Source organism: Orussus abietinus, unplaced genomic scaffold (genome assembly GCF_000612105.2).
Source record: "Orussus abietinus isolate OABI.00-Male unplaced genomic scaffold, Oabi_2.0 scaffold3, whole genome shotgun sequence".
Taxonomy (NCBI): Eukaryota; Metazoa; Arthropoda; class Insecta; order Hymenoptera; family Orussidae; genus Orussus; species Orussus abietinus.
In genome coordinates this window covers 1,478,523-1,500,530 of record NW_019395984.1, presented here as the reverse complement: position 1 = coordinate 1,500,530, position 22,008 = coordinate 1,478,523, and the positions used below count along the sequence as shown (strand labels likewise).

At 41.8% G+C, this 22,008-nt stretch overlaps 4 protein-coding genes across 6 annotated transcripts; 3 read left to right on the top strand and 1 right to left on the bottom strand.

Moving 5' to 3' along the window:
- Positions 1 to 983: 983 nt before the first annotated feature.
- Positions 984 to 3,067, top strand: LOC105699235 (pyruvate dehydrogenase [acetyl-transferring]-phosphatase 1, mitochondrial). 2 transcript variants are annotated; one of them, XM_012424085.2, is made up of 4 exons: positions 984 to 1,234; positions 1,456 to 1,597; positions 1,677 to 2,141; positions 2,246 to 3,067. In XM_012424085.2, exons 1-4 carry the CDS (start codon positions 1,106 to 1,108, stop codon positions 2,926 to 2,928), a joined length of 1,419 nt encoding a protein of 472 aa, XP_012279508.1. In that variant the 5' UTR covers positions 984 to 1,105; the 3' UTR covers positions 2,929 to 3,067. The 2 variants fall into 2 exon arrangements, with proteins under 2 accessions (XP_012279508.1, XP_012279507.1); XM_012424084.2 differs by having other exon boundaries at positions 1,665 to 2,141.
- A 28-nt stretch (positions 3,068 to 3,095) lies between these two features.
- Positions 3,096 to 5,821, bottom strand: LOC105699236 (vacuolar protein sorting-associated protein 4A). The gene is made up of 6 exons (XM_012424086.2): positions 5,542 to 5,821; positions 5,360 to 5,471; positions 4,909 to 5,285; positions 4,503 to 4,770; positions 3,969 to 4,411; positions 3,096 to 3,879 (listed from the first exon to the last, which is right to left on the bottom strand). The coding sequence occupies exons 1-6, from the start codon at positions 5,563 to 5,565 to the stop codon at positions 3,778 to 3,780; spliced, it is 1,326 nt and encodes a 441-aa protein (XP_012279509.1). The 5' UTR covers positions 5,566 to 5,821; the 3' UTR covers positions 3,096 to 3,777.
- Positions 5,822 to 6,291: 470 nt separating this feature from the next.
- Positions 6,292 to 14,303, top strand: LOC105699140 (transcription initiation factor TFIID subunit 4). Of its 2 annotated transcripts, none has more exons than XM_012423907.2 (11): positions 6,292 to 7,250; positions 7,710 to 8,279; positions 8,475 to 8,750; positions 10,360 to 10,482; positions 10,671 to 11,003; positions 11,103 to 11,255; positions 11,421 to 11,683; positions 11,782 to 11,948; positions 12,075 to 12,205; positions 12,286 to 12,468; positions 12,576 to 14,303. In XM_012423907.2, exons 1-11 carry the CDS (start codon positions 6,765 to 6,767, stop codon positions 12,852 to 12,854), a joined length of 2,964 nt encoding a protein of 987 aa, XP_012279330.1. In that variant the 5' UTR covers positions 6,292 to 6,764; the 3' UTR covers positions 12,855 to 14,303. The 2 variants fall into 2 exon arrangements, with proteins under 2 accessions (XP_012279330.1, XP_012279331.1); XM_012423908.2 differs by having other exon boundaries at positions 6,293 to 7,250; positions 8,475 to 8,687.
- Positions 14,304 to 17,822: 3,519 nt separating this feature from the next.
- Positions 17,823 to 21,325, top strand: LOC105699141 (heat shock protein 83). Its single transcript, XM_012423909.2, has 3 exons — positions 17,823 to 18,167; positions 18,364 to 18,482; positions 18,604 to 21,325. The coding sequence occupies exons 1-3, from the start codon at positions 18,018 to 18,020 to the stop codon at positions 20,498 to 20,500; spliced, it is 2,166 nt and encodes a 721-aa protein (XP_012279332.1). The 5' UTR covers positions 17,823 to 18,017; the 3' UTR covers positions 20,501 to 21,325.
- The last annotated feature ends 683 nt before the right edge of the window (positions 21,326 to 22,008 follow it).

The window sequence follows — 22,008 nt, the reverse complement described above, 5'->3', positions numbered from 1 at the left end:
AATTACTACCTGCATGGAAAGGTACTCGACAACGTCCTGTCCGCAATTTACAATTACGCACGCACGCAATGAGTGCTTCCACTTTTAACTACATTAAGCTACTGTCATACAAAAAGAAAAAACGCTAAGTGGAACCACTCGCGCAGCTATTTGCGAATCGGTGGTTTCGAACAATAGTTGGAAACCACCGATCCCCCAGGCTCACCACGTGGAGGTTGCTGCGCACCGAAGCCCTTTACAAACGTAATAAATTAAGTTAAATATATTAAGAAAGGGAACGGAAGGGAGGGGGGATGTCTCCCATAAGGCCCGGTTTCACAACCCAAGTTAACCGAAGTTTGATTTTTAACCGTTAGGTTAAACCGTAGGTTAAAACTGGGGTTAACCGTTAGGTTTAACCGTAGGTTAAAACTTGGGTTAACCGTTAAGTTTAACCGTAGGTTAAAACTAGGGTTAACCGTTAGGTTTAACCGTAGGTTAAAACTGGGGTTAACCGTTAGGTTTAACCGCAGGTTAAAACTGGGGTTAACCGATAGGTTTAACCGTAGGTTAAAACTGGGGTTAACCGTTAGGTTTAACCGTAGGTTAAAACTGGGGTTAAACCAGTTACGGTAGAAGCAGGCAACCCGATGTTTACCTTTCGGAAGACCAAAGGGTAATGATGCTCCGAGCGCGCGCTCGGCCTTATATAGGGTTCCCGACCCCGGCATGCGCATGCGCAGTTCCTTATCACACCTTTATATATTCCAATTTTGGAATTTCTTTATAATAACGGAATTTCATGATCGTCAAAAATATAGATATTGAAACTAGCTGCCACATCCTAGATGGCGTTTCATCCTTCGTCCCGATCAGCCTGGTGTTCAAACTCTGCATCGGGTACCTCACTTATCCGTAGCAGTACAGGCGCTCGTGCCTCAAGAAGTTTGATAGTTGTGTTTTCCGAGCCTTGGCTACTCTCATTTTCTCTCAGACTCGATGTATTAAAGTTCAGCCCATGTAGAGATGGTCTAACCTCTAAGTTGATGAAAATGTGTTGTAACAGCCGAGGTTCAACAGGCCGAATTTACTGAAAATTTCGCGCGTCTAGTCTATTAACAGTAGGATGGTTTTGCAAGGCGGTAGTTGCCGATTGTTCAGGAAATGCAGTAACGTAGCTTTTAAAAATGGATTTAATGTTGAGGAAAGTCTATTTCGCTTTTACATGGCATTGCCTCAACTCTCGCCACAAGAGGTACGACAGAAGTAAAAATAGTTTACGTTGAACTCTCGGCAGGAGGTTCCGGGCCATGGGTCTCACTATCGGTACCAACTGTTCTATGTATTTACGTCAATGTAAGCCTATATGTTACGTCTTTAACGATACCCTTACTCGTTAGCAGAATGGTTTTCGTTAGATCAATGGCCCTATTCTCTTAAATTATTTTTAGAATTAGCAAGTTAAAATGATTACAGGTGACAACAATTCTACAAGCCAACGAGTTTACCAAAGAGTTTACCGAGCCAGGCTCGGTAAAAAGTTATGATTCTAATCAGCTGGCATCAAATAATCCTATAGAAGACACTCGTTCGGAAGCTCAATGTTTAATAACAAAAGGTAAAGCAAGTGACATATTATTATAATTTATGTATGTAATATCACAACACATAACTTATTTGTTTAGGAATTTTGTTAGGCATTTTCGATGGACACGGAGGTAGTGCCTGTGCGCAAGTAATCTCTAAAAGACTGTTTCATTACATTACTGCGTGTTTATTACCCCCTAAGACTCTGAAACAGTATTTGGATTCCTATCGGATTAACAGAAACGTGGATTTAATCCAAACATTCAATGATACAGGAGAGTTTGTTGTGGAAATGAAAGACATTTATCATAATAGTTTCATGAATTTACTGCAAGATTTAGCTCGAAGCAATTCAACAAATGAAATTGATGTAGGAGCTGCCATGGAAAAGGCTTTCCTTCGTTTAGACGATGACCTATCGAATGAAGCATTACTAAATTTAAATAAAAAAGATGCTTCCAGAACTTTGGCTGTCGCCATGTCAGGTTCGGTAGCTGCAGTTGCTCACATAAATGGCCCACATTTGCATGTGGCAGGTGTGGGAGATTGCCAAGCAGTACTTGGTGTATACTCGGGTAACTAAATTTCTTTTGTTTACTGAAAATATAGTAGAATTAAATATTGTCGATGCTGTTTTACAATATATACATAAACTGTAAAAACTTTCTTCAATTTCTAGAAAAAGATGGCTGGTCTACAAAATTAATGACGGTAGAGCATAACACTGACAATATATCAGAGGTAGAGAGAATCTTGTCAGAACACCCTCCAAATGAAAAATCTACAGTGATAAAAATGGACCGTTTGTTAGGTCAGTTGGCACCCTTACGCTCTTTGGGTGACTTTCGATATAAGTGGAGTAAAAATATGATGAAAGAGGTAGTAGTGCCCTTTCTCGGTGAGACTGCTATACCACAAAATTACTACACGCCACCATATTTAACGGCTAAGCCAGAGATTAAATATCACAGATTAACACCTCAGGACAAGTTTCTGATAATAGGTAGCGACGGTCTTTGGGACCTGATGTCACCTCTCCAGGCTGTCAAGTTGGTAGGTGAACATATGTCAGGAAAAATAACGTTGCGCCCACTTAAATTGCCTCGTAAGCACATGAAACTATCAGAAATTAATCAGATTCTTCTGCAACGGAAAGAAGGGTTAAAAAAAAAACCTCTTGACAGCAATGCAGCAACGCACTTGTTGCGAAATGCCCTTGGGGGTACCGATTATGGTATAGACCATGGGAGATTATCCCAACTCTTGACTTTGCCGAGTGAAGTAGTACGGGTCTTTCGAGACGACATCACTGTGACAGTCGTTTACATGGACTCAGAATTTTTAAGGAACTGTCCTCTGTGATCAAACCAAAACCTTGTGATATTTTTGTGGTATGCAGACATTTATCGTTTATCTAAATGACGCTGTAAACCTGTCCGTTTTATTACAGTGTATAGCTTGTTATTTATTTAATTAACAATAAAAACAATTTACATACCAACTAATTTTTGTGGCGACATACACGAATATGGAGTGTTATGTGGTAGTTTATTTAGTTATGGCTTAATTTGTTTTACAAGTTCTTATACAGTCATAAAATCAGAAGGGGAACCTTTGCAAAAATTAATCGCTAATATAAACGTTATTAACAAACTAGTCACTTTTGAGATCCAAAGCAACTAATCCATACATGGTGTTAAGTTGTGAAGTACAATTCGCTAAAGGACTACAATGGCATAGAATGTATACAAAATGAATTTGATAAAAGTACAAATGAAGAACATAACGAAATAATCTACAGACAATTAGGATATTTCCTGGATGACCTTTCGATATTTAAGCACATGTTTTCAGTGCAAATAATCAAAAGTGCTTATCACCCACGTGAATTTCATTGTACTCTATGTATAATTTCAGACTAATACTAAACATAAAATAAAGCAACCTGTGACAAACATAATGTAATAAAAAGAGATTTTGACTGTGACAATTCCACGTTTAAGAAAAAGACTTATAATATGCATTTTCTATACGAAACTGTTGTTACGAGAAATTAACGGATATATCCTTATTGTATCTTTATACAGACGCCACTGGGCGCAGTGTTTGTTTTTTATTCGAAACAGGAAGTAAGGCAAGCACGCATCATCGTATCGTGATCTTCCGATGATTGAGAATTTCGATAATTTCTTATAGAATAGAGTAGCAGAATCAACCTTCTTGACCAAAATCTTCCTTAAATTTTTCTAATTTTGCCATATCTTCTTCGTTAACAGTCGGACGTGTAGTGGCTAAAGATTTCAACATGTCTCTCTGCAAGGTAATTACCATTAAAATAAAATGTTTTTCATTCCCCAAGATCCAAAAATGCGTTTTCAAGAATATCACATCAACATAATTACCATTGTTACAGGAGGCTCAAATAATTTCTCTCCAGGAACTTCCATCCAAGTCATCTCAATAGCACCTGGCTCTCCCGGTGAACAAGGAGTCAACAGATCATCGACTATGACTGAGGGGTCCTGAGGAGAGGGTCCAGTGACACGTTTAAAATGAGTAGCAGTCTGAACCTGCCTCACTGGCTGCATAAGTGAATCCCGAACAATGATACTAATATCAGCTCCAGAATATCCTTCGGTTGATGCAGCTAATTGTTTGAAATTGTCATCTGTCAACCGGTGTGCAGTGTTTCCCAAATGCAGTTTAAACATTATAACGCGGGCATGTTCATCGGGCAAAGGAATATAAATCCTCTTTTCAAATCTCCTCCTAATGGCAGAGTCAAGGACCCAGGGGATATTTGTTGCTCCCAGAACAAGAATGCCATCATTATCTGAACCGACACCTATAGGAATAGGAATGATTTTTTGCAACTTAATTATTTTAATTGAAAATGTAATGATTTAAATTACATTTATACTTATATACATAAATACCTTGCATCTGCACTAAGAATTCTGTCTTTATCCTTCGTGCAGATTCTGATTCATTATCAGACCGCGAAGAACATAGAGAATCCACTTCATCGATAAAAATTATACTAGGTTTGTGCTGTCGGGCTAATTCGAATAAGTTCTTGACGAGTTTCTCTGATTCACCAAGCCATTTGCTCACTAAATCAGAAGATGATACTGAGAAGAATGTGGAATTATTTGCCTCTGTTGCTACTGCTTTTGCTAAATATGATTTGCCAGTTCCTGGGGGCTGATTAGAATGTATTATTAATATCATTAATTTAATACCGATTACACTTCCAAAGAATAGCAAATTAAAGCTTATTGTACAATTTATATATTGATGGTTGACGCATGCAATCAAATAAATGTCTAATAGTACACTTACTCCAAAAAGCAAAATACCCTTCCAAGGTATACGTTTCCCAGTGAAAAGGTGTGGAAAACGTATAGGCAAAATAACAGCTTCTTTCAAAGCCTCTTTGGCTAAATCCAACCCAGCAACATCGCTCCATTTAACCTTAGGTTTTTCAATAACAATGGCCCCTTCCAACTTGCTTTGCAATTTCTTCTTCTCAGGATCACTGTCATTGTCGCTATCACCACTGTCACTTTTTTTCTCATCACTTTTATCATTATTTTCACCTGTCTTGACAGGCTTTTTCTTTCCCTTCTTCAAATACTCTTTCAGCTTTTCTGCCCGATCGAGATACTGTAAGCACTTTGACCTAATGCTATCCTTTGCCTTGTCACCTTGTGCTTCGTCTGAAATTGTATTCATGTCCCATAAAACCAAATCATTGCTACTATTATTTCTGATCACAGGTCAATCTACATACATTTGATAGAATGCAAGAAATACTCCACTGCATGTTCATACAATTTTAGGGCTTCTTCGTAGTTCTTTTTGCGGTCCTCCTCAGTGGCTCTTGTTACCAAATCAATGGCTTTCTGCACATGTATGAATGAAACGATCAAATAACGGTCCTAATAACTAATTTGGCTCGTGAAATCATCATACCTGCAATACGGTTCCTCCTGCCATCTTTTTAGTAAACGACTACACCCTAACCCTACTTCTAACCTTTAATGATCAACAGAGATATTAGTCGTCTACAATTTCGCGGTAGGTCCTAACTCGTCATTTGATCGAACTTTTTACACACGTTACACAGAATCGAAGCGTAATGCTGCTAAAACACCAAGCTACTGCGCTAGCAGCCGCAAAATAAGTTAAAATCGTGCTGTCAAAACGTAACCTTCAAAATTTGCGTTTCTGACGTCATGCGCATGACGACATATTAAATCTCTATGAAGCAGTCTTATTTTCGCAATAATAATGGATATGCACAGATGGCACTGTAGTCACTCGCTATAGGTAGATTTTCATGTCAACGACATTAAAAATGTGGAAAAAAAAAACCAGAGATGAGTTGGGAAATTTCTCACGGACAGGGTCGCGCGATCGTATCCTGTGCTGTCCCCTGGGAGTTGATGCGGGCGGCTAACGTACTTGCCAACTGTTACCCCTCAGTGGCGGCGCATCTCATCTCTGCTAGAAATGACTTATCCCTACATCGGTCGCATATCGCGACCTCTGGCCGGACCCGGCTTCGCCCAATCCGGGAGCTGGATCGCGGGCAGTTGACAGTCGCAGCACGTTCTGAACGTTTTTGGAACACGCCGCGATAATTCGTGGTCGCATCTGCGCGCGCGGCAAACATAAACGGTCGAGGGTTGGCGGGAGCCAAGCAGCGCAAACCCGCCGAAACTTAGGCGAAGATGCGGCGAAAGTGCCGGAACGAGTCAGGGAACCTCGGAACGATCCCAATCTCTTGGAAAGCCACGCGGCCAGGACGATCGGCCGTTCAACCAGAGCGGCGAGGTCCCCGCGACGGCCATTTTGTCGAGTGACGCATCTCGTTGGCCGGGCATCGGCGTATCGACGGCCATATCGTGCGCACCGGTGGAGGGAATCCGTTCTCGGGGAGGTCCGACCATCAGCGGGGACGGCGCCTGGCGCCGGGTGGGCCACGGACGCAGCCAGACAATCGGCGCGGTTCTCGATTCCGCGCAAAAGGACGTCGGAATCCGCTTCGCGGTGCTCCACGGCGCAGGCCAAAGCGCGGGCCGAGGAAGCTCGCCTCCGCTCGCCGCTCCGCGACACGCCGGGGCAATGCACCATGGGAAGTGTCCGCGGCACGCGCATGCGCCGTTCAGTTTACAGTTGGAGCTTGGAAGAAAATGGCGTCAGCTAAGTTTTTGGAGGAAGCTCTGAGCACGGACGTCGACGAGTCCGCGGTGAGCGCGATTGTGGGTTCGCTGGAGACGCAGCTGGTGACGTCAACGCCACCGGGCGCGGTCCACCAAGGCAGCGTACTGCCGGCAGGGCCGGCTCACCACCAGAATCACCAGGTCAACAGCGCCGCGATCAGCAACGGGGGCACCATCGCCGTCGCCGTCGGCGCGGCTCAGCCGACGCAGAAGCATGGGGTGGCCAACGGCCACCAGCCTTCCGCCCTTGGTAGCCCCGTGACCCACCACCAGGAACAGCCCAAGCCCGCAGCCCCCGCCTCCGCAGCCGCAACCGCCCCCTCGAGTGCGCCCCCGGCTCAGCCGGCCCAGCCCGCGCAACCAGCGCAGCCCGCGCAGCAGGCCCAACAGGCCCAACAAGTTCAGCAATCGCAGCAGCAGCACCATCACCAACCTGGACAAACCAGGACCTTCCAGGTAAGGCTGCCACTCGATTATTTACTCGACCCCTCCGGGCTCTCAATAAAATCCCCCGAAGGTCTATGGCCTGTGATCGAGAGACGCTTTGCCAGAGGATTTAGAGCGCAGTTGGGAGATTTTAGGCAACGATGGTTCAAGAGTTTGCGATTGTAGAAAAACCAGATTTAGAGTTTGAGCGTTCGATGATGTAAAGATTTCAAAGATTACTAAAGTACGTTGACCCTACCTTATTTTTTATGAGTGTTTTATATGAAAAATCAAAGGGTATAAAATTTTGTTAGAGAAAAAGGATTCAGAGATATATCTTAAAACTGACATAGTGGAAGAGGTTAAGAATATATGTAGATCTACTGGACTAAAATGATATCTTGTTAACAAATAACTGTATGTGTTTAATAACAAGTGCGATGTATGCGATGTAACTTTTTATATTACCTGTGTCGATTCTATTTTTAGATTGCTACGAATCAAGTTCCAGCCAGTCCTGTACCGACGTTGGCCAAATCGCACGAGCCAGTCAAAATAATATATCCAACGGCAGGCCAAGTTATCGCGACGACTGGAGTAGTCAATGCCAATAATAAACTCACTTTCCCAGCACAAGCTGTTGGTCAGCTAGCTAATGGTACCCTAGGCGTCGCAGTTTGTACAGCTCCTACTGTTCTGCAGACCGTGGCGAATGTTGCCCCAAATGTTGCATCTGTGGCACAGACAGTGGGACAGACGGTGAGCAACGCAGGAAAACAGACCGGAGCTGCTCTGGTTATTAAAACCAGTGCTGCTCCTGGGGGAATGGTCTCCGTACCCATGTCCGTTCCGGTCTCGGTGACCGCCAATGTGGCCAGTGTGGCGCAGCAGAAACCTGGAGTCGCGTCTACCATCGTGCCCAGCAATGTACAGATTCTTAACGTTAATACTATGAGACCGGGTACTCCGGTTTCTGGACAGCAGGCCGGGAAACAAGTTGCATCCAGGGTTGTCATTCATGGTCAACATATGGTTGGGGCCAGACCTGGTGCTCCCGGGGTAAGAACCGAGCCTGTTATTTGCTACATAAAAAAATCAACAGTCGATTATAAACAGGACATCGACGAATATGTAAAGTTGAATTTTGAACAAAAATTGACAAACGTCCAATTTGTAGTACTGTATTAGATGTATCATTTGTATTGTAACGATTCATCATATTAGCAAAGATAAAGCCAGTATTTATTATTGCAGATCACACTACAGGCTCTGCACGGTCTTCAGCCTGGAACTCAGGGTCACCTGCTTCTGAAAACAGAAAATGGGCAGTATCAATTATTGAGAGTGGGTCCAGCTCCGACTGCGGGCACTCCAGCTGGCACCACGGTCACACAGAATAGTATCGCTGGCAATGCCGTGGTCGCCCCATCTGCAGGCACCACATATCGTCTAGCCCCTGTGCCAGCTGTAAGTAGGCTGAACACACAGTTCACTGGCCCACCACTCGCCACTCTAAGAAAACCCGTTCAGGTGACGCACTTTTATACCTCTTATACAAGACTCGATGTAGTGCCTCTGTAGATTACCATTGAGTTTTATCCTTAATTTGGCAAATTGGGAATGAGATCGTACGTTTACAATACTTATGTCAGGTCTGGACAAACATATTCCAACGTGTGCTTTGATCATTTGAATTTTTTCGTTACATTTTTTCATCAGATTATTGCATGCTTTATTGTCTACGGTAGCAGTGGATTTATTAGCCTAAAATCTGTAGATCGTACAAAGTGAAATGCACTTAGTACAAACGAGTGTTCTGTGGTAGTGTTTGGATGATTAAAAATAAATTACATTGTTGCATGAACATTTTTTTCCGGCTAACTGTGATTCGTTAATATTTTCTTGGCTTTTAACACATAAGTGTAGTTTCAGAGCAATTGATTGTTTAGTATTATGATCAATTTTTTATGAAACTACTTGGGTACTAATGAATAATTAACTATGACAAAATTTTTAGTCTTATGTAATACTTTACGCTGTATTAATCTTGACTAAATTGTTAACATCAGAGACATTGAAAATTTATCTTGACAGCAGTTCTTACATTATGCGCAGTTATTTAGTTAGGAATCAGTGAACTTAAACTACAAACTGTCCAAGGAACTAAACGTAAGCAGTAAAAATTAACCACTTACAATAAATTTCAGTTAACAAGTAACATACGAGTCTGTATAAGGTACAAGTGCGTCTGTTTAAGATAAGCATTTTATGAAATCAATGTCATAGTATTTTATAAGAAGACGTCAACAAACGTTGACATAATTAATTTTCCTAGAAATAAACATATTTAGAAATCTTCAATGAAAAGAGCAAACTATAATATATTGTTCCACTTAAAAGTAATATTTAAAAATAATTTTAAAAAATATAAATGTTTTAATTCAATGTATAATAATCACGTGCATACAACAAATTACCGAATGGCTTAGCAGTTTTTATTCGATTTCTTTTATCACTTTCTCTTGGCTTATCTTATTTTTTTAGTATTTACTCATGTTTTCAATTTGGCAAAAATTTGATTTTCCAGTTTTTGCATTGGTAAAGTAATGTACGTTTGTAGTATGTTTTCCTTCCATAGAATTTTTTAATTATCTTTCAGTAAATAAATCGCAATACAAAAATGTGCGTGCAGTACACATTGTAGCACTTTGAAACTCGTTTCAACAATAGACTATAATTTATATTGCATTTCTTGTTTTGTATCGTTAAATTGAAAACAGTAGAAGTTTCATTGGTTTATATCTCCTAGAAAAAATGTATACTGCGAGTGCTCGTTGAAATGTCTAAAAATTCTTACTCGACGTGTCGTCTGATTTTCAAGGATACAACTTGCAACGTGAAAGAAATTAATTTGCTGATTTAAACCGAGAATAATTCGGTGTTAAGATAACATTGAATTAATCGCGTACGGTGAAGTCACAGATTTTTTAACTAACACAGAAATTGAATTCTCTGTTCTATATTTATTTCTGTGTTGCCTGGAGAACTATTCTCCGAATGCAAGTAAATTAGTCTTCTTTCACGTGAATGTAGCAAAGTACAACAGCCTTGTACTAATTCGTTTATGTGAATTCTGCAGACCGTGGCTGCTGCGAGTGTAACTACAGCAACTACGACACCTGGAACGGTAACTACCGCTGTCACAACCGCCCCTTCTACTCCTGCTGCAACTACCGTTCAAACGGTTCAAACCCCAGCGCAGGTAAATTCGACATGAACGTTATAATAACGGGTATTCATTGAAGACCATCCGTTAAATGATATTGTAACGACATATCCTAAAAAAGTAAATATTCTGATATTTGGAACGGTTTTAACAAATGGTCCTCGTGATACCGTTGGATTCGACTCATAGAAGACACGTTAATAAATGGGGGTGTTATTTTTCAGCGTCAAACCATAGATAATACCAAAGAAAAGTGCCGTAAATTCTTAGCAAATTTATTAGAGTTGTCTAGTCGAGAACCTAAATCAGTGGAACGAAATGTTCGGACGTTGATTCAAGAATTAATTGACACGAAAGTTGAGCCGGAAGAGTTTTGTGATAGACTCGAGAAATTACTGAACGCATCGCCGCAACCATGCTTGATCGGATTCCTGAAAAAGAGTTTGCCGCTCCTAAGGCAATCCCTTGTTACGAAGGAGTTGGTCATCGAGGGGATAAGACCACCGCCTGCGAATGTCGTCTTCTCCATAGCTTCGGCTACCCCAGTTGTTACGCAGGTACGTTAGATCTTCCCCGCTCCTTTCTCCGGTTGTCAAGTCCGTCAGTTTCTACGCGATTGAGGTTGATTAAATCGTTTTGCTATAACTTCACGGCAGAATCAGTTAAGGCCAAGTGTCGCTGTAGCGGCGACGGGTCCCGCGGTTGGAACCACTGCAACGACCCCGGTACGAGTCATGGCACCCTTGGCGGCACCCGCGGCTACGACGACGGCCGTTCCGCGGCCACCGCAGCCTCTTCAGCAGAGACTGGTGAGTGCACGGTCCAAGAAACGGTTCTTAAGCGGGAACACTACACAAATAAATCCCAGACCACGTATCATACACTTTGTTATCTTTTTGTTCAATTCAGTTGAAGAGATGGAATGAAAAGGAGCTTGCACGCGAACGTGATCCACCGCGATGCGTTGATTTCAGATCCGGCCTGTGACGACGACGGTAGTTCGCAGCCCGACGGCATTCACTGTCAAGACAACGGTGGCAGTAAGTGGAGTTCGACCCACCACTCCCAGTGTTCAAAAACCACCTGCGACGACGGTCGCGAAGACCGTCACGACCGCCGCCCAAGGAAAGACAGTTAACACAACCACTACACTTAACAAAGCCGTAGTGCCTTCTCTCGTACCAAAACCAACTGCTAAGGAAAAAGAGAAAAAGACTTTTTCTTCCGCGGGTTACACGTAAGTGACTCTTTCTCCTCTACCTGCTCCGTAGACGTTTTCTCTCGCTTTTGACGGAGCAATGATCGATCGAAGAGGTCACCGTGTTAATTGTACAGGGGCGACGACGACATAAACGATGTGGCAGCTATGGGAGGCGTCAATCTCGCGGAAGAATCTCAGAGAATCCTAGGATCCACCGAATTCGTCGGGACGCAGATACGGTCGTGCAAGGACGAGGTCTTTTTGCACATAACGCCCCTGCAACACAGGATCAAACAAATAGGTAAAGAAAGTATACCCATCGAGGGAATTCCAATAGTTCCGTTATAGTCAGTGATTAACGTAAGTAAGTGATCGGAGGATTGGTAGAATCAGTAGTGTTAATATTGACATCGTCGGTATGCCTTAGTGTCCAGTTATGGACTAGAGGAACCAAATCAGGAGGTTGCCGCGTTAATTTCCCACGCGACGCAGGAGAGGTTAAAAAATTTAGTAGAGAAGCTGGCTGTCATAGCGGAGCACAGAATAGACCTAATCAAGGTAAGCAGCCCTGATTCCGTGATTGGATTTCTAACGAAAAATGTTGCAAGATGGTTCATGCTGGCCTGCAACCGTTACAGATGGACCCAAGGTACGAGGTAACGCAAGACGTGAGAGCACAGCTCAAGTTCCTGGAGGAGCTCGACAGAGTGGAACGCAGGAAACACGAGGAACAAGAGCGAGAACTACTGTTGAAGGCGGCGAAGAGTCGTGCGAAAACGGAAGACCCGGAGCAAGCGAAGTTAAAAGCAAAGGCTAAAGAGGTAAAGTAAAATCTAATGTCTAGGCGTTACTACGAATCCGAAGGGAAAATGCCATGTCCTTGACAGATGTGAAAATGGCACAGAAACTGATAGATTATTTCCTACAGATGCAACGCGCCGAGATGGAGGAGCTGAGGCAACGGGAAGCGAATCTGACGGCGTTGCAGGCGATCGGCCCTCGGAAAAAACCTAAATTAGACGTTGGCGGAACTGCCAGCAACGCCGGGAGCGGGCCCGGGGCGAACGCCACGGCGTCCGGCATGAACCGACAAATGCCGCTGAGACCGCGCCTCAAGAGGGTGAACTTTCGGGACCTGCTGTTCCTCCTCGAGCAGGAGAAAGAGACGTGTAGGAGCACCACGCTCTACAAGTCGTACTTGAAGTGATGTTCTGTGAGGGGCAGGAACGCAAGTGACCCGCCCAATAATCGGCGCCCTACTTGCATGGTCTCGTGTGAGCTGGCCTCAATGGACCTCGACGAGAAGCGCCGCGAAAGCTCGCGCGAATCGCGTACAATGGAACTCGCAACCGACCGGCCTGATATCTGGTATCACCGTGCCCAGATTCTCCGGATCGACGCGATCGGTTCCTTGCCCCGGGCCGCGTGTCGACCGGGTGCACGCGGAGGGACTCGAAGTAGCGGGTCTGGGTCTGCTGTCACCTCGTATACATTCGAAGTAACGTTACTTGTACCATGTCGATAATAAGCTTCCCTACTGTAAATGACTGAACATTTTTTAAATGTAATATAAATAGATCGTTCTTTATTTTTCAAGCGCGAGATGACGTATCGAGTAGGGAGGATGAGACGGTTGAAAGGGAGAGGGTGTAATTAAGCGTAGAGGAGGTAGGACGGAACTCTCCGACGTAGCTCTGTGATTATTTTAGAAGAGCTCCTTGTTCGCGTCACCGGAGGGGGCCTCGATCGTTGTTTGTAAAATAGGAGGGAGATCATTGGTTCCGATTGGTCCCGCTGCGTCTTCAGTTGGACGGGCAACGCCACTGGTGTCGGAACGGGGAAACTTCGAGAGAGAAAGAGCGTGTCCTCGGCTCGGCCGTATTTCCATTAGACGGTGGTCCTATGTTTGGTCTCGACGGTGGTCACACTCGACGGAGGGAACGATTCGTGTGGCCGTATATAGCGATATATATATGGCGTGTGTAACGCGTGGACGAGTGGATGATGTACATTGTCACATTATGTATGTATATATGCCTGCTGCATCGTAATAACTTGACCTATACTTTTGGACACTGTAGCACCAGCGCTGTCGGTGAGAGCGTAAAGATTACGTTAAAATAGTAGATTCATATTTTTGCAAGCGACGACGATACTAAGAGAGCGTACCCGAGTGAGCACACATTGTCCAAACAGTATGGAATAATTTGTACAATACATTACACGTATAAAATGGAAGGAATACTAAGTAGGTGATAATTTTCAATGTTGGTACAACAGAATATAGCCACTCGACTATTTCTCCACCATATGATGGAATTGTTATCAGTATATTATGTTGTAATCTACATTTTCAGTGTTTATATGAAGGAAGGATTAAAAATTAGCTGTGACGTTTTTTATTAAAGAAATATTTACAGAAAAGAAAGAAATACAATACCACCAAGCAAGGATTACCAATATTTTTTCGATCGATATTAATTTATTATTTATCGTCCTCGTCGGGAGAGCTTAGGGCGCGTTCTGCTACGGTTGCGTGGGATACTGTGCTTCGTGCGAATAGCGGATCGAAAGATTAAAGCGTGTACCTGATTTATATATATGTAAAAAAAAGAGATGCTGCACATATACATACGTGGGTGCCTATTGTCATGCAGACTAAGTGACTTCTTGGATTTACCCTTTTTTGCGTGGGATTGGCATCGCTTGTCTCGTTTATCGTCGCTAACGATTACCATTAATTCTGATTAATTTTTCGTTTCTAAATTATAACTGCCGTTTGCGATCCCATGGGTAGGTTGTATCGTCTCGTAGGTTATATGTTAACGACGATATGGTCGGCCTCGTATCGCGATTATTTGTTGCATCGTGTTGCTGCACAACTTGCATGTAACCGTTCAGCATGCCTTATCGTGATTTTATTCAGTTTCCCGCGAAAAGGAAAGATCAGTTTATTGAATATAGCTGAACATTGACGAAAATCCTCGTGAACGGAAACTTCTCGATTTTAATAAAATTACACATATATATCTATAGACATCTAGAGGGTTCCGAGTGTTGGGCATTATGAATTACTATTGCAATGCTATTGCAGACTAAGTGCACAACGCAAGTGCAATTTGTACACTCTGCATATTACACATACGCGCGTACGTACTATTTTTAACGTACGAAACGTGAAATCTGCTCGATGGCTTTGGACATTCCTTCGTTTTGGCTGTTAACGTTGAACCGCTGTACAGCAATTCAACGTGAACAGTTACAAAGTGGTTTTCTATGTTTGGGATTGTATTTAAAATGTCGAATCACCTAGTTGAATAGCTCTCAATGTGTAACGCAAGTTTCGCTGAAACCGTCCTCCGTTTCACACACTGACTTAATGTTCGACATTTCTGTTCCTCGATATATCTTTTGCGCATAAATTGTGAAAAATAAGAACTATCCAGAGCCCCTCTACATACGTACTAAATTTTATTAAAATCGTGAAGGGTATATGTAATAATTGATTTGGACGGACCAGGATGTCAAGTGTCTGAATTTGATTTTCCGTGAAAATCAAGAGGGTGCTTAAAACATCTCTTGGCGACGCAGTATGTGTCCTATGGTGCTTTTCGAGTGGTAAAAAATTAATATCCTAATTATATAAGTCAATGACGTAACGTTATAATGCAAATCAACATTGCACTAAAAAGGACGTTGAAAAGTAATGTTAATTTGTACTGGTTTTCCTATGTTAGGCTGCATGCTTGGTTCGTTAAAAAGTATTAACTGTTACATCAGCACTCGTTATAACGGATCATCTTGCATGTGCGAGAAAAGAAAAAAAGAAAAAGAACGCCGAATTTAATGCAATGCCGAGTATTTTCAATGAAATCGAGTTAAACAAAATTGAAAAGTTGTTTAAAAAAGGTCCTAGACTTCTTCGTCACCTAATGTTGGGGCGAGTTTCCTTTCCTGTAGTTGCTCGAAGATTCGGTCAGAATGAAAGAAAAGCAAGTACCTTTGTCTAAGTGTAGACGGTCCAGAAAAATTGTAGAGGAAAGAGGAAAAGAAAGTCGCCGAAAAATGCTCTCAACAGTGACTCTACACGCTGCTTGAACTTTTGTACTTTTACAAAAAAAGAGAAAAATAATTTAATCCCTTTCGGTGCAATGTGTAATTACGATAAGTAAATATTGAGAGCAAAACGGTGAACCCGAGAGAAAAAAAGAAAACGGGGAGGTCGAGGCACTGATCGAGTGTTACTAATGGTTTTTCTTTTCTAGGGATCTTTGCAGTAACGTCTGCAAGAGGTACCACTGTTGTATATTTAAATAGCTCTCGCTTTAAGGAGTAATTAGGTAGCTCATCGAAGTGGGATGCGAAATCGCGACGCCCTTGTAAATATGTACAAATTATGTATATCTAAAATTTCACACTGTCGCCGTAAACGCGATCCCTTATATGATAGTTCTTTCGCGCACCGGTCACACCCACGTGGTTTACTTTGTTGCCGCGGCGTCTATCCTGAACGATTCGGATAATCTCATTTAATGTTAATTTATCATCTTCACTGGCGCCCGACAGAAAACCCTGACAGTTCTCGGGACGAAGTAATTCACTTCTTACTGCCACAACACAGTGGAATAAGTACATATAGGTAAATAGATTAACGTACACGTAGATAGGCGTACGATAAAAAAGTAACGGTATAGCAGTTTTTTGGTACAGTATGCTATTTTTACAAATTGTAACGAATAAACGATAACTGAGAGGAAATAAAGATTCAAATACGAGTTCCACCGAGACAATCGCCCTGGGATGTCGTTTCTTCGACCTATCGCAGCCAGGAATTTCATGACTGCGTTTTGTATGTACTTGCACCCGGAATGTCGAGTTTTAATTATCGAGGAAACTCGTATCCCACATTTGTAAGACTAAGTGAAAAACGATCTTAATATGTCTAAGTAAATAATAATACTCCTTCGGGTCCATCAGGAACAAGCCACCACGGATCGTGAATTTACTTCCAGCCACTTTTTGGTGCCTCAAGATTTATTCAGTGAGTTGTAGGTTTTATCACCATCGTGAATATATACGGTATATTTGGTACATGGCTATTTTTAAATATCGACAGATGTTTGTTATGTCGTTTGTTGAAAACTGCATACTCTGAAGCATGTGCTCCACAAATTGCAGTCGAAACTTGAGTATCTATATTTAATCACGCGTCCTTGATGCATAAGTGTAGCTGCTATTTGCGACTCTTCTCGAAAATTCAGCTTATTCGTCATTTTTATGATACGCATATAAATTAAATTCGGATTAATTGCTATTTTAATTAGGCATGCGACATCTTCATTCCTTAAATTTTCTCGTAAACAAAATATAAGAGTACAATGCAAAACAACTTACATCAGCGTTCTACGTTGTTTCGATGTTCATATTGCGCGCACCACGTTCTACCCATGAAGTAATTTGATTTCCAAACTTCAATCGCCTCGAAGAAATCCCTCAAATAATTTTCATGCACTTCCTCATCTTAAAACGTGCGAAAAATTCGAATCGGAAATACTCTCGTATCCTCTCTGTAAATGAACCGCGAAAAAAACATAAAAATTCGTCCTATTTAGTCGCCTTTTTGAGAGAACGTTCTGGCCTCGACCGCACTTCCGGCGAACGATTCCTAAAAATTCTGAAATACCTAAAAAAAGATTACGACCTTTGTATTTCAGGCGGAAAAGGATTCGCAAGTCCAGTTTTCAATCCGCTTTGAATATTATTCATTTGAATTGTACGAACGATGACTTTAAGCGAGCGCAAATGCAAAATCGAAAAGTGGAACTCTTCTGCGGTCGTAACTAACTCAACCTATCTAGTATTGGCTCGTCTCGTCGTACTTTCGAGGTTCTTCCTACGCGCGCGCGCCACTTTTCACCCACGGCGTTAATCAAACAACTTTTTAACTTTGATCATCCTGCGAGAAACCTGTGATTATTCTCATCAATTTTTTTAGCTCGGAACTTACAAGAATCCCTAATAGAAATATTCACATGGTTGTGTCTCGATTTTACGTCGACAGGATTTTCACAGCACATGGCATTTAGTCGCCGATTTGGGAGAACGTTCTCGAGCTGGGTGACTTCCGGCGGACGCCTTCTAGAATCTTCAAGGCTACATAAAAGCAAGGAACATTCGCCGGGACTCAATACTCTCTACGGTGACGGCGAGTGAGTTGCATCGCGAAGCTGCACATGAGAAATACCACAATTTGACTTACAAGGCGGTGACTCCGAGGAGGAAGAAGTTTGTTTTGAAGCACAACAGTGTTTTATCTGGTTTGGATTACTGGTTGGACGTTAATTCGAAGAGATATCTGAAATAATCCAAGATGCCGGAGGACGTCGCCATGGCCGAGGGAGGCGAAGTCGAGACATTCGCTTTCCAGGCAGAAATCGCTCAGTTGATGAGTTTGATCATCAACACGTTCTACTCCAACAAGGAAATCTTCATCCGAGAATTGATCTCCAATTCTTCCGATGTATGTTGATAGTTTTTAATGTTTTTTTTTTTTTTAATCATTGAATCCGTTTTCAGTACAATTTAACTAATTTTCTATTCTCTTGCTGTTTGTAATATTTTTCTAAATGGAACATTGATGTGATATCGTAAAATAGTATAATGTTCATTTATTTTTATATGAATAGGGCAATTAAGTACTTAATTTGGTTTTACAGGCTTTGGATAAAATTCGTTATGAATCTCTTATCAATCCGACAAAACTGGATTCTTGCAAGGAGTTGTTCATCAAGATCATCCCTAATAAGAATGATCGTACACTGACCATCTTGGACTCGTAAGTGTTGCATTTTGTTTAGCACTGATTCCTTTTATCTCATCTGTAATTTTTGTGGTGGAATATAAAATTAAAGACGTGTTTAAACTGAGCAATCGCTCATAATAATTTTTCATTACAGTGGTATTGGTATGACAAAAGCTGACTTGGTGAACAATCTAGGAACAATTGCAAAATCTGGCACGAAGGCCTTTATGGAAGCTTTGCAAGCTGGAGCTGATATCTCGATGATTGGCCAATTTGGTGTAGGTTTTTATTCAGCATACTTGGTTGCTGATAAGGTAACGGTTATTTCAAAACATAATGACGACGAGCAATACCTATGGGAGTCGGCGGCTGGAGGCTCCTTTATCGTAAGGCCTGATAATGGAGAACCGATTGGTCGAGGGACAAAGATCATTCTACACATAAAAGAAGATCAAACCGAATATTTAGAGGAGTCAAAAATAAAGGAGATCGTAAAGAAGCATTCACAGTTTATTGGATATCCGATCAAGTTATTGGTTGAGAAGGAACGGGAAAAGGAACTCAGCGAAGACGAAGAGGAAGAACCAACAAAGGATGTGGAAAATGAAGATGACAAGCCCAAGATCGAAGATGTCGGAGAAGATGAGGAAGAGGATAAATCAAAGACGAAGAAAAAGAAAAAGAAGACTATCAAAGAAAAATATACCGAAGATGAAGAATTGAACAAGACGAAGCCGATCTGGACCAGGAACCCCGATGATATCACGCAGGAAGAATATGGTGAATTCTACAAAAGCTTGACCAATGATTGGGAGGACCACCTTGCCGTGAAACACTTCTCTGTCGAGGGTCAACTCGAGTTCCGTGCTCTCCTCTTTATTCCTCGAAGAGCTCCATTCGACTTATTTGAGAACAAAAAACGAAAGAACAACATCAAGCTATATGTACGAAGAGTCTTCATCATGGACAACTGTGAGGACCTCATTCCAGAGTACCTGAATTTCATCAAAGGAGTCGTGGACAGTGAAGATCTTCCACTTAATATCTCCCGAGAGATGCTCCAGCAGAACAAGATTCTCAAAGTCATAAGAAAGAATCTTGTTAAGAAATGTTTGGAGCTCTTTGAAGAACTTGCCGAGGACAAAGAAAACTACAAAAAATGCTATGAACAATTTAGTAAGAATTTGAAACTCGGTATTCACGAAGATAGTCAGAACAGGAAGAAACTTTCGGAGCTTCTTCGATATCATACTTCGGCTTCAGGAGATGAAGCGTGTTCACTAAAAGAATATGTGGGACGCATGAAGGAGAATCAGAAGCACATCTACTACATTACTGGAGAGAGCCGAGATCAAGTAGCTAACAGCTCCTTTGTCGAGAGGGTAAAGAAACGCGGATTTGAGGTGATCTATATGACGGAGCCCATCGATGAATATGTAGTGCAACAAATGAAGGAGTATGACGGGAAGCAATTGGTTTCTGTCACTAAGGAAGGTTTGGAGCTTCCAGAGGATGAAGAGGAGAAGAAGAAACGAGAGGAAGACAAGGCAAAGTTTGAAAGCCTGTGCAAAGTCATGAAAGACATCTTGGATAAGAAGGTGGAGAAAGTAGTGGTGTCCAATCGACTCGTCGATTCTCCCTGCTGTATCGTTACGTCGCAGTATGGATGGACTGCCAACATGGAGAGAATCATGAAAGCGCAGGCGCTTCGAGATACTTCAACAATGGGATACATGGCTGCAAAGAAACACTTGGAAATCAACCCTGATCATCCAATCATGGAGGCTTTGAGACAGAAAGCCGAAGCTGATAAGCACGACAAATCTGTAAAGGACCTGGTTGTGCTACTCTTTGAAACGGCATTGCTATCCTCAGGATTTGCTTTGGAGGATCCGCAGGTTCATGCCTCTAGGATTTACAGAATGATCAAACTGGGCTTGGGCTTTGACGAAGATGACACTCCTGTTGTCGAAGATGAGAAGATCGACCGTGAAGTACCTACTTTGGAGGGTGATTCTGAAGAGGCTTCTAGGATGGAGGAAGTCGATTAAATAATAGTTCAAAACATACCGAGGAAACGAGATTCCTTGGAATCCAAAGACTTTTTAGGAAGGTAGAAGAAGACTTCGCTACATGTTTCACTCTTAAAGCATTAGATTCCTTTATTACCACAATACAATCAAAATCTTGTGAAAAGAGATACATCCTATGTCCCACTCGGTGGGATAATCCTTAACTTATTTTTTAATCCTAAGTCACGCCGAAAAGGAGTGCTTCATTTATACTGTTCGGCAGGGAAATGACACTACCATTGCTATTGATATATATTTTTTTACCTTACCACCGCCCCCCTATTATAGATACAAAATAATCCAAGAAGACACGCAGAGGATAAAATATTCAGAAAAAAATTCATCATTTAGAGGTGTTAACAATTTCGGATCTTTAATAGGGGGGGATTGTTTTCATTTCTTGAAAGTCGTATAGTCCATGCTTCGATTTTTTTTTACTTTTTCATCAGTTTCAACATTAAATGTTCACTCGTATCATTCCATGAGTCGCTCTAGGTTTATATGTAAGGAGGTTAAGAGAGACGCTTGACGAGCATACAGTGATTTAATGCAAAATAAAATCCCTGTTACTCGTAATGTCTTAATTTTATACTTATTTCCTCCCACCGATCCTCAAAATTTTACGTGTCCTGTAACGAGACCGATGGATTTTTTTAAATCACCTGCTTTATATTTAAAATGCCAATAATCTGATATACATGCGCAGCAAAACTGAACAAATTAACGAGCAACCGCTTTTGTTCTGCGAGTTTGTGTAAACTTTCATGTAATAATAAATTAAAATGTGGAGTTTTCAATGTTTCATTGGCCGTGTGAGTAATGAATACAACACATACTGTATATGCAGAAAAGTACAATACAGCTATCTTTCAAAAACAATTTTTAAGTAGGTAATTATCGCATAAGAAATCCATGTTAACATCTATCGATAACTATGATCATTATATTTCATACAATGATATACAGATGGCGTCACATGCTCCAGGTGATTTTATCCTTTTCTAGTTTACAACTTATACTTTGCACAATTGCGGTGACTCCGTAAATTAAATGGTTTACTTCCTACATGTAGGGAAAATTATTTCTTTTGTAATATAATTTTATTAAACGCGCACATAAGTTGATTTCACACATCAAGCATGCGATGTGTCTTTCAGAAATGAAAACAGGAGCCAAACACTGATAACGGTAATTAGCCCAACTTCCGGTATTTGCCCAATAACGGTACTGGATGACTGTAAAAGAAACAATGATATCAGAGGTAGGTACGCGTCGCTTTCGAGAAGGCCACAGTTAATTCCGTTATATGTACGTTTTAAATCTTCGCAACTAATCGTTAAATGCAAACTATCGTTCCCCGATCTGGCGATAATTAATGCACTCGCGAACGCGCCGCTAAATCACGCGGCAAAGAAATTCCTCGGGAAACGGGGTCGCCTAACTTTCGAGCTCGCGCCTCACCCTCTCCCTCCCTCTCGGGGCCGTCC

Coding starts and splice junctions, on each gene's coding strand:
- LOC105699235 (XM_012424084.2), top strand. CDS start 1,106: ATGGTTTTGCAAGGCGGTAGTTGCCGATTGTTCAGGAAATGCAGTAAC. Junction 1,235..1,455: donor CTCAACTCTCGCCACAAGAG/GTACGACAGAAG, acceptor AAATGATTACAG/GTGACAACAATTCTACAAGC. Junction 1,598..1,664: donor TCAATGTTTAATAACAAAAG/GTAAAGCAAGTG, acceptor TTATTTGTTTAG/GAATTTTGTTAGGCATTTTC.
- LOC105699236 (XM_012424086.2), bottom strand. CDS start 5,565: ATGGCAGGAGGAACCGTATTGCAG. Junction 5,286..5,359: donor TTTCTTGCATTCTATCAAAT/GTATGTAGATTG, acceptor ATACAATTTCAG/ACGAAGCACAAGGTGACAAG. Junction 4,771..4,908: donor AGGGTATTTTGCTTTTTGGA/GTAAGTGTACTA, acceptor CATTCTAATCAG/CCCCCAGGAACTGGCAAATC.
- LOC105699140 (XM_012423907.2), top strand. CDS start 6,765: ATGGCGTCAGCTAAGTTTTTGGAGGAAGCTCTGAGCACGGACGTCGAC. Junction 8,751..10,359: donor CTCTAAGAAAACCCGTTCAG/GTGACGCACTTT, acceptor TGAATTCTGCAG/ACCGTGGCTGCTGCGAGTGT. Junction 11,684..11,781: donor TTTTCTTCCGCGGGTTACAC/GTAAGTGACTCT, acceptor TTAATTGTACAG/GGGCGACGACGACATAAACG.
- LOC105699141 (XM_012423909.2), top strand. CDS start 18,018: ATGCCGGAGGACGTCGCCATGGCCGAGGGAGGCGAAGTCGAGACATTC. Junction 18,168..18,363: donor TGATCTCCAATTCTTCCGAT/GTATGTTGATAG, acceptor TTGGTTTTACAG/GCTTTGGATAAAATTCGTTA. Junction 18,483..18,603: donor ACACTGACCATCTTGGACTC/GTAAGTGTTGCA, acceptor TTTTCATTACAG/TGGTATTGGTATGACAAAAG.